Below are 10715 nucleotides of genomic sequence, written 5' to 3'. Positions count from 1 at the left end.
GGTGAATGTAATTTACTCTATTTCATTGGGTGGTTAATTATAGATTTAAAATAGTAAGCGATGAAAGGATTGACTAATGCCATGATACTGCAAGTGTAATACTGCGCTTAAAACTACAAGCAAATCCCACTAGCAATCCAATAGAAACTGGATTATCCAACCTGTTGCTCAGTGCACCATCAGCCAAATTTCACTTTAACAGAGGACTACAAGCTTTATGTAGGCTTTTTTAAATGTTTGTTTTAATTAAAAGGTTTAAGGATACATACATTTGTAACATTTACTTTGGGAGTAATGAGAAGGAAACTGGGTAAAAGTAGTTTACTTTTAATGACTGTTTTTTTTTTTTTTTTTACCATAACCTCGAGCTCAACTCTATGCATTATGCAAACGAGCAGCGGCGGCAACCAATGACATTGCCGTTAGTGACCTGCCGCCTGATACAATTGGATACTGCGACAGAATAGGAACGCCCACTAGCACCCGACAGGAATAACAGACTCGATGACCTTTAACAGTTGTAGTCGATGTGTGAACTTGAGAAATTCATGATTTTGGATGGGAATTCACAGGGACTGCGCACAAATGGGGCGTTTAGAGGTCACTATCTGCAGACGAAGAGGAAAGCGGAGGAGTTTGAAGTTTGTACAAGTTGTGTCAGAAGATTTGCGTATCCCACGATTTGCTTTCTAATTTTGATGGATATTTAGCCGGTTTTCGATTTTGAAGCGGAATACATCTTCTCTTTACTTATTTCTTTGAATCAAATTTAATTTCGAGATCATTTCTATTAAATGTGTTTATGACACGATTCAGTTATGGCAGGTGTTGATACGGATTTCTTGCCTCACCTGAGCGTAAATGACTGCTGGGTCGTTGGGCTCGACCGCTTCGCTGTTGGTCCTACTGGAGAAGACGACGAGTTTTTCGAGATTAGGACTGAATGGTCTGAAAAAAGCATAACATATCTGCGAAGGCGATATCACGATTTAGTGAAACTTGTTAAGAATTTGAGCAAATCATTTCCAGACGACAGAGGACGTTTGTTGATGCTTGATGGTATGACATTTATGTGCATTTATGACATTTGAAATAAGTGGCGATTTAACTGATTGGAGACTTGTTGTATGTGTTCATGTTTTTCAGCACTACAGAGGATAAAGGAAGCAGAAGAAAGTAATAATGTTGAAACCAGGTTGGATGAAGTGGAAAAATTATTGAGAAATATAATCAAAATGCCACAAAAGGTAATTCTAAAGACTAGCCTGCCCATCCACTATGTCAATAATAATTGAATTGATGCGCTATTGTATAGGTTCAATAATTATGCAAGTAATTTACTTTACAGTTCTCTCAGTCTGAGGCAGTTCTTACATTTTTCAAGACTTCACCTGTTGACTATACCTTGAAAACCATGTATGAACCAATCCAGCCTTTCAACAAGAGTCCTGTCACTGTAGCTGGTTTGTATTCATGAATTCTCCTATTTTCTTGATCTTACAGTTAACTGATTTTGGAATTTAATCAAGTTTTTTAGCTAATATAATATGATGCTTTTCTACAGATGTCAGAAGGGCCAATGGGTTTTGTTTGGCCAATACAGAAACAGTTATTTTTGATGCGTATTTACTAGCAGAAGGAGCAGCAGAGCCATCTTCAAAGTAAATATCTGACACATCCTAATAGTCACTCTTCTATTTCTTATATTGATATATTGCTCATGTGAGTTATGTGGAATCAACATGTATGGAATCAAAATGTATGTTTTGTTTCGTCACATCCAGCTCTGAGATTGAGTCCCAGATATGGAACAGAACGAGAATTCAACATGGAATCCGATGTGTCAGGGAAACTGTACACAAACCTGGAAAGGGCTTCATGACTCCTGGTACCACTGAAAGTAAAGATACAGACTATCAACCTAAGAAATCACAAATTATCACTAGCAACTTGACCTACCTCCACCAACAAGCCAGTGAGACAGACATCCTTGAGTGACATAATGCACTTGACTGTGTAATTACGTCTTTCTATTTTAAAAGTCCACAGATATTGTCATTTTTAAAGTTTTGTCTTTTAAAGTTTTTTTTTTAAACAAAATAATACACTTCTAAATGATTTGCAAAGATTTCTAAAAAATAATTATAAGATTTATATGATTCATATTTTCTATGTTAAGATGAACTGTAATATTAATAAAATATTACTGATTAATGATTTTTTTCCCTCTCTGTTCATTTTATGGCATTTACAAATCATCATATAAATCATATAAAATGTTTAGTTGATAGCTTTAATAGTTCATTTATTGTGAATGAAGGTTGTTTTACACTATATACAGACACACACACACACAACCTATATCCTTAGGTTGTTTTACACTATATATCCAAAAGTATGCTGATACTCAAACACCACACTTTATATTCTTGTTGAGCATTTGATATCAAAACCTTTGGCATTAATGGTTTTCACTCTCCTTGTAAGTCATCAAACATGGCTATGGGGATATGCTCCCAATCTGATGTCAGTGTCCGAAGATGAATGATGGGATCGTTGCAGTCAAGTTTATTCCACAGGTGTTCAATGGGGTTCCAGTCTGAACATTTTTTTTTAGGCCTGTCAAGTTCTTCAGTAAATCATTCATTTATGGGCCTTGCTTTGTGGCCAAAGGAGGCGTTGTCATGTTGTAAGACAAAAAAGCCCTCTTGTCAAAAATTTGGAAACACATTCTGAAGAATGCCATTGTATTTTTTATTTTATTTTTGTTCCCGGGAATTAAAGGGCCTAGCCAAATAGTTTGCCCATTAATTAGAAGCTGCAGTGCTCACATATGCTTTTCCATGTAGTGCTGTGTTATAGTACTAAGGGTACAATCATTTTTAAATCACTCAAACACAATTAAAGGTCAAAATAAAACTAGATTCAGTTTTAATAATGACTGCTGGGATAAATACATCTATTTCTTTTTTCTAAAGTAGGTCAAGTCACTATCCTGAAACAGACTGAAGGCTAGTATAGGCTGATCATTATTTAGCTGGAACATGGAGAATCGTTTCAGACCACATTCAGGTCACTGAGCAGTTCTCACGATGAGGGATGTTAATCAGTCCTTATTGAAACTGTCATTGTGCTCCATTTTCACATTGCATAGATTGATCTGACTCACTGCATCCACTCAGACAATCCATACACCCTTAGTTTTGGGTCAAAAAGAGTTGTTTCCATCAACATCTGGCCTAATTTACTACTCTAAACAACAAACAAAGGACGCATTTTTGTAGTTAATGAGTTCTAAAAATCGAAACAGCTCTCTACATTTCTTCCTGGTGGCCTCTTTACCGCTCACATGCTTGTCCAACTCACTGCTGGGGTGCTTGCCAACATTTCAAATAATTACACATTCAAACTTCAAATGATATTATGAAAAAAGGGTCATTCATGTGGAAGGGGACATCTTTCTCTGTGTCATTGCCATTTATTATCAAACACAATAAAGAAAACAAAGCATATGAAAAGTCTACATAGTCAATGTTCTCTCTCAAGTCTCAAAATAAATAAATAATAATAATTATATCACTTAGTTTTAACTTCCATCTTTTGTAATGCACATTAATTTAATATTTTTTATTATTGTAAAATGGGTTTTTTATTTGAAAGGTGCTATACAAATACAATTATATATATATATATATATATATATATATATATATATTATTGTTTTGTTATATATTATTTCAATATGTTTGATAATTTAATATAATTCATACATTGTTAATGCTCTAACATATATTTTACTTTAATTTCAGATATATAAGGCAGTATTATCTTATAATGGGTAAATTTGATAATAAAGCAAAATAGTCCAGAAATAGTTCAACATGATTTTAACAAGGTCAACATTTTGAGTCTTTTTGTTTACCATTGCCATAGGCCAAGTGACACTTTTTGACCATTACAACAAGCCAAGTTGTGAACTACTTACTGATCAATAACTACTTGGTGGTGCATTGATTAGTATATAAAAAGCTAATGTAGGGAGCCACCATTCACAGACTGACACAAAGAGGAGAACAGCACTGTTTATTTAAAACAAGAATGTGACCTTTTTTCCCCCAACTATTTTAACAGAATTTCCTTCAGTTTTGTATAAAAAAGAAATTTAGGACTGAGACATCAAGCCACACATCATGAGCCATCACTCTTCATGGAGAGGGCATCATTGTGCCCCTGGAGACAACAACTGCACTGCAGGCTTTAAGGAGTCCCTGGGCAGCAAGAACTACAAGTTACTCCATGTGCCTTTCCATGGGCCGACCCACAGCCACCACCATGAGCCTCCAGACCCGTTTCCCACCGTGGATGTTCCTGATCATGCTCACTACATCATTGGCGCTGTCATTCTAATGGTTGGCATCACCGGAGTGATTGGAAACGCACTGGTGATCTACGTGTTCTGCCGGAGCCGTACTCTTCGCACTGCAGGGAACATGTTTGTGGTGAACCTGGCTGTGGCTGATTTCTTCATGTCCCTCACTCAGTCGCCCGTGTTCTTTGCAGCCAGCCTGCACAGGCGCTGGATCTTTGGTGAGCGCATTTGTGAGCTCTACGCCTTTTGTGGTGCCCTTTTTGGGATCTGTTCCATGATGACTTTGACTGCCATTGCTGCTGATCGTTGCCTAGCCATAACTCAGCCTCTTGCCTTGGTGGGCAACATTAGCCGACGCAAAGCAGGCGCAGTGTTGGCCGTTGTGTGGCTCTACTCCCTGGGCTGGAGCCTTCCGCCTTTCTTTGGCTGGAGCGCTTATGTTCCAGAGGGTCTTCAGACTTCCTGTTCTTGGGACTATATGACCTTCACTCCATCAGTTCGAGCGTACACCATCTTGCTCTTCATTTTTGTGTTCTTCATCCCACTAGGCATTATTGTCAGCTGCTACTTTGGAATCTTCCAAGCTATCCGAGCAATGGGAAAGGAAATTAGAGAGTTGGATTGTGGGGAAACGCAGAAGGTGTATGAACGCATGCAGAACGAATGGAAGATGGCGAAAATCGCCCTCCTGGTCATTTTGCTTTTTGTAATATCCTGGTCGCCCTACTCTGTGGTGGCCCTCACCGCCACAGCTGGCTATTCCCATCTCCTGACCCCCTACATGAATTCAGTACCCGCTGTGATTGCCAAGGCCTCAGCCATCCATAATCCCATCATCTACGCAATTACGCATCCAAAGTATCGGGCGGCTATTGCCCGTTACATCCCAGTACTCCGCACCATCTTACGCGTGAAAGAGAAGGAGCTCCGTTCCTCTTTTAGTTCTGGCAGCGTTAGTTCCCGTCGTCCAACCCTCTCCAGCCAGTGCTCCCTGGGAGTTAGCATCGGCAATGCAGCACGAGCTAACGGCCGCTGGGGGAAGAAACGCTTGTCTTCTGCTTCAGATAGTGATTCTTGCTGGACCGAGAGTGAGGCTGATGGTTCCAGCGTCAGTTCCTTGACGTTTGGTCGTCGTGTGTCCACCGAGATCTCTACAGATACTGTCATTCTTTCACCAGGGTCAAGTAATAGCACTGCCAGTGGGCAGAAATCAGAGAAGGCCCACAAAGTTGTAAGTGTACCGGTGCCGTCAATTACTTTTGAAACAGATGCAGCAGATGAGTCTCTGTCTGACGGAAAGGCTTTGCTCCTCGGAGGGAACTAAGGGAATGACGCAGCTCTGCAGGGTACTAGTAACTTTAGTAGCTTTGACCTATTCTTTTTTTATTAAGAATAGATGTCCTTATTTATTCTTTGCATGTCGTGAACAACCCTTGTCTTGTTAGTTTTGTGAACTTTGTTTTTGAAATGAAATGATTTCCAGGTTATGTGTGAACTTAGAAAATGTATTATTATTTGAATTATAAAATCGGAATAATAACCATCTTGTTTTTTTCTGGTGTGATCAAGATATTGTGGCATGTAGTGTGAGTAAATGTTTGTTTACATATAGCCTACATAATGTTATTAAATGAATATAATGTTTGGCATAATTTTTATTTAAATAAAACAGCATTTACAGTTATCATCAGTAGTCCTGCTTATTCTGACATTGTGTATTTATATTCTAATGTTATTTAATTCTAATTGTATTTCAAATTTCGGTGAAGCCACAATACAACAAATTCAGAAAAACGTGGCAGCCTGTTTTATAGGGTCAATACCAAACTTTTACTACAACTATAAAAATATACAAAAAATAAATAAATTAAAAATTCCTATTAAAAGAGTCTTAGGATCTCCCAAACAGAACACGAGGTCACATTTTGTTCATTGTACATTCCTAAACCTGCTCTGAAAATGAAGGCACTTCAAGCACACTTAAAATGTATTTTAAGTGTACATTTTTCTCATAACTAAAGGGGTCATATTAATTTTAAACAGAATATCTATTGGTTTTAATGTACTTTTTATTATCAACTATTAATCTTTTGGTAAAACGGTTTGCTTGAAAAGTGACTTTTATTTTGAATATTTGACTGTGACTTGTGAATTGTGACCCGGATGTTGTATGAAACAATGACACGCTGATGTTGCCGGCTTCACTCGTGTTGTGTTATCCTCTTCAATCGCCAGTGTATGTGACTGTCCGCTCCGCCGCACGAGAGCTGTGAAACCTGACACTCATTTGAAGCGAAATATTAATGGCAGACAGAAGATTTAGGAAATAACTGTCAATATGGGGGATGATGGTATAGACTACAACATAGTTTTTCCAGAGGCACTTATCTCAGGTAAGTGTTGTTCTGAGGCTGACAGCCGCACTCGGTTGTTTGTTTGATTAATTCTTTGTTGATATGTTCAGTATATTCAGCGCAAATGCATGGAAGCCTGCAACCTGTGTTTATAACCGTATAGGCGATAAATTAGAGAGCTTTAATAATAATAGGGATTTCATGTCAACCAATAGGTGTGTGTATCATTGAATCCGTGTTGTATGGATACGTTATTCTTGTGTTGACAGAGAAACACTGGCGCGGATCAAAGGAGCCAGTCGTTATTCTCCTTGGCTGGGCAGGCAGCAGAGACAAACATCTCGCCAAATACAGCTCCATTTATAACGAACAGGTGACACATTTTCCTAAAGGCCTTGAAAACATACATATGTTGGCGTTTCTTTAATAATGGACACTTTTGGCCCTGTGAAGTTTTTGAAAACACACACACACACACACACACACACACACACACACACACACACACACACACACACACACACACACACACACACACACACACACTTTAGCTAGTTTGTTTTCTACTAACATACTACTAACATTTTCCCAGTCACAAACATTTCCATTACACACAATGTCATTTTCACAACATCTGATATGATGTATAGTCTTTAAAACCATTCTGTACATTAAATCAGGCATACTATTTTGTGTATCATGAATACCCACATTCAGTCTTACTAATACAATATAAAATATTTTTTTTATTTATTGTATTCATGCATATATCTTATATTTAATATCAAGCATGATAACTTGCATAACCTTTCAGAACTTTTTATTAAATGTATAATAGTTTGTTGTGAAAATTAAAAAAAAGTAATCTATAAATAATTTTTACACAATATATATATTGAATGTTTTATTTTGTTTGATTATCATAGGTCTAATATATATTATTTGTAGTATTTTTTATCTAAAGTTTTAATGTGATCTTTATATATATATAAAAAAAGAAAATCATTGGAGACCGTTTAAATAGGTTTGTTTTAATAAAAGTTGAAGTTACACCCATGTATAATGTTCTTACAACAGCTTCTCATTTATTTGCAGGGATGTGTGACTCTACGCTACACGGCTCCTTTGAAGACCGTTTTTATTTCAGAACCGTTGGGCTACAAGGAACTAAGAAGCACTGCGCACAAATTACTTGAACTTCTGTATGACTACGAGGTGGAGAACAACCCAATTTTTTTCCACGTGTTCAGCAATGGGGGCTTCATGCTCTATCGCTACATGGTCGAGTTATTGCTTAGTCACAAGCAGTTCAGCACTCTGCATGTGGTGGGCACAGTTGTGGACAGTGCACCGGGCAGCCAAAACATTATAGGGGCACTCAGAGCGCTCAAAACCACTTTAGGGCCTAAAGTCAATGTGCTACTGCAGTACTTCCTCCTGGCACTGTTCGCTGTGGCGGTTTTCCTTCTCAGGATTGTTTTGTATCCTGTGACCAAGTACTTTCACAAGAACCACTATGATGCCATGACGGATCACCCGGCGCCCTGGCCTCAGATGTACCTCTATTCCAGAGCAGACCGGGTGATCAGGTACAGGGATGTGGAGAAGATGGTTAAAGTGTTGCGGGAGAAAGGGTTGACAGTTGAAAGTTTTGATTTCATCACCCCTGCCCATGTGAGCCTGTACAGAGACTGTCCAGAGGACTATTCCAACAGGTGCAGGACGTTTCTGACCTGCTGCATGACTACTTCAGAGGAGACCGTGGCGAAAAAGCGACTCCAAGTGCATCACTGATTATACAGTTCTTGATCGTCTATATAATATACACACTGTAAATTTATATGTGCTCATCCTATTTGTGAAATAAAAGCACTGCTGTTTAATAAATTAAACAAACTGATCTTAAGCCCTAAATGAAGTTTAACAGGGTTAAATTTGTACCCAAATCTCTGATGTATTTGTCTTATGCTGTGAATTAAATTGTAATTTATGGAGTTGTTGATTTGTCACAATATTGAGACTTTTAGACATTGTGAATGAGTACATTTGTGTATTTAGACATTGTGAATAAATAATGTATTTATGTATTAATGTATTTTACTAATGTGCCTTCCTTAAATAAAAGCTTCTGTTAACTAAACTTGATTATTGTCAACCTTTCCAAATGGAAGTTTGTGGTACTGGTAAGGTTGTGGAAAACCTGCTTAGACTAATCTTACAAGTTTGTCAAATAATTTTACAAACAATGACTAATTACTGGCTGTGGCCAGTTTTCTAAACTGCTTAGACTAGTCTTACAAGTTAGTCATCTAATGCTTTTCTCTTAAGACTGGACCTTAGTAAAAAAGACTGATTAGGTTCACTGCTGGTTGCTTGGTTTAAGCATCTGGCCCTTGCTCTTCTGGCTAGTTCTTAAGATTGTGTCTTAAACAGCAACTGGCCCCAAATATAAGGGAAAGTAACACAATTTAAAAGGTTTATAGTAATTATACATTTGTGATGGGAAGATGAGACTTCAAAACTGCAAATCAATTGAATCACTTGAAACTGTCTGCACACTAAGCACATGTGGTGGAAATACAATGAGATTGTAGCAAAAACTATTCGATTCAGTGAGGAAATCAGGTTTGATTTAAGATGGTTTTCATATTTAAAAAAAATCATCATCAATCACAAACGAAAGGATGGATCATGGAAATTCATTGTTCATCCCTGAAACTGGAACTAGATTGGTCACTCGTTACAGCAACAAACACTTACATTGTATAACTATGCTTCTTTGAATTCATATTGTGAATTTGACCCATCCTTTCGTTTGTGATTGATGATGATTTTTTTTTAAATATGAAAACCATCTTAAATCAAACCTGATTTCCTCATTGAATCGAATAGTTTTTGCTGCATTCTCATTGTATTTCCACCACATGTGCTTAGTGTGCAGACAGTTTCAAGTGATTCAATTGATTTGCAGTTTTGAAGTCTCATCTTCCCATCACAAATGTATAATTACTATAAACCTTTTAAATTGTGTTACTTTCCCTTATATTTGGGGCCAGTTGCTGTTTAAGACACAATCTTAAGAACCAGATTCTTTGGCTCAGCTGGCTGGAATTGTGTCATCACGAGCCAACATTCTTACTACATCCTATCCGATTCCTGTGTATACCAACATATAGGATATTTTCAAATGTGCAGTAGGCTACGTTCACTAGGCTACACTCAAATTTGTCATAGAGAGATATTTCACTCCAGGCAGGTAAAATTGGCCTTTGTCAGTCTTGACAGTCAGCCAGTTTGTGATCAGGGGGGCTTCAAATTGGTCAGGCAGAGGTTCTCATGGCATGTCTCCGACTGTCACGTCTGACATTTCAGAGCGAGTCACTGGCATTTGTCTCTCTGGAAAAGCCGTCTGTGGCACTTCATATATCATTTCGCGCCACTGATAGGAAAGAGAGAAAGAGAGGAGTTTATTTATATGTTTAGACAGATGAACATCGCTTATTGGACTGCATTATGAACGAACTACTTTCTGCCTGGTTGGTCAAGCTGCTTGCGTTGCTTGTTAAGTGCTTGCTTGAAAAAGGTAAATGATTATGAATGATTGAATGGTTGTATGACTTTTAGTTTAACCAATTTCAATCAAATAATATAGTTGTCTTATCCTAGTGATTTTCTATTTTTTTTTTATTCTGATTATTTCCATGTATTATTGTGGAAGAACATGCTTTTCTTTTGCTTCTTCGTGCCTTAGTTTTGCTTTGAGCCACTGTTCGCTGAAGTTCATTGGTAATGGTAACAGTTCTGTCTGTATTTAGCTGTAGCACATTCGTTTCAGTAGAGGTCAGCATTTCTCCATGATTCACCTGCTGTGCTTTTAACAAAGCCACCTTCTCTCCGTTCCTTTTCCTTTTTTGAGTGTTTTGTGTTGACCACTGTCCTTTTTCACTGATCCAGTTGTTTCGAGGCTTAAACTATAGGCTACTTTCTATTAT

The 10715-nt window shown here is 37.7% G+C and overlaps 3 protein-coding genes across 3 annotated transcripts; all 3 read left to right on the top strand.

Moving 5' to 3' along the window:
* The first annotated feature begins 516 nt into the window (after positions 1 to 516).
* pxdc1a (PX domain containing 1a) lies at positions 517 to 2216 on the top strand. Its single transcript, XM_081374647.1, has 5 exons — positions 517 to 1059; positions 1147 to 1247; positions 1349 to 1463; positions 1565 to 1661; positions 1785 to 2216. The coding sequence occupies exons 1-5, from the start codon at positions 819 to 821 to the stop codon at positions 1996 to 1998; spliced, it is 768 nt and encodes a 255-aa protein (XP_081230773.1). The 5' UTR covers positions 517 to 818; the 3' UTR covers positions 1999 to 2216.
* A 1974-nt stretch (positions 2217 to 4190) lies between these two features.
* opn4.1 (opsin 4.1) lies at positions 4191 to 5693 on the top strand (the record flags this gene model as incomplete). The annotated part of the gene is made up of 1 exon (XM_081374645.1): positions 4191 to 5693. The coding sequence occupies one exon, from the start codon at positions 4191 to 4193 to the stop codon at positions 5691 to 5693; it is 1503 nt and encodes a 500-aa protein (XP_081230771.1).
* An 816-nt stretch (positions 5694 to 6509) lies between these two features.
* On the top strand, positions 6510 to 8860 carry tmem53 (transmembrane protein 53). Its single transcript, XM_081374646.1, has 3 exons — positions 6510 to 6762; positions 6993 to 7096; positions 7819 to 8860. Exons 1-3 carry the CDS (start codon positions 6708 to 6710, stop codon positions 8515 to 8517), a joined length of 858 nt encoding a protein of 285 aa, XP_081230772.1. The 5' UTR covers positions 6510 to 6707; the 3' UTR covers positions 8518 to 8860.
* Positions 8861 to 10715: the final 1855 nt, after the last annotated feature.

Source organism: Scardinius erythrophthalmus (assembly GCF_964197995.2).
Source record: "Scardinius erythrophthalmus genome assembly, chromosome: 9".
Classification (NCBI taxonomy): Eukaryota; Metazoa; Chordata; class Actinopteri; order Cypriniformes; family Leuciscidae; genus Scardinius; species Scardinius erythrophthalmus.
Note: the sequence above shows the minus strand (reverse complement) of the source record. Positions and strands in the feature narration are given on the sequence as shown.

What these genes read in the sequence shown, in the direction of transcription:
- tmem53 (XM_081374646.1), top strand. Translation starts at nt 6,708, where the DNA reads ATGGGGGATGATGGTATAGACTACAACATAGTTTTTCCAGAGGCACTT. An exon ending in TCCAGAGGCACTTATCTCAG is followed by an intron (nt 6,763 to 6,992) that starts GTAAGTGTTGTT and finishes TTGTGTTGACAG; the next exon opens with AGAAACACTGGCGCGGATCA. An exon ending in GCTCCATTTATAACGAACAG is followed by an intron (nt 7,097 to 7,818) that starts GTGACACATTTT and finishes ATTTATTTGCAG; the next exon opens with GGATGTGTGACTCTACGCTA.
- pxdc1a (XM_081374647.1), top strand. Translation starts at nt 819, where the DNA reads ATGGCAGGTGTTGATACGGATTTCTTGCCTCACCTGAGCGTAAATGAC. An exon ending in TAATCAAAATGCCACAAAAG is followed by an intron (nt 1,248 to 1,348) that starts GTAATTCTAAAG and finishes TTTACTTTACAG; the next exon opens with TTCTCTCAGTCTGAGGCAGT. An exon ending in GCAGCAGAGCCATCTTCAAA is followed by an intron (nt 1,662 to 1,784) that starts GTAAATATCTGA and finishes CGTCACATCCAG; the next exon opens with CTCTGAGATTGAGTCCCAGA.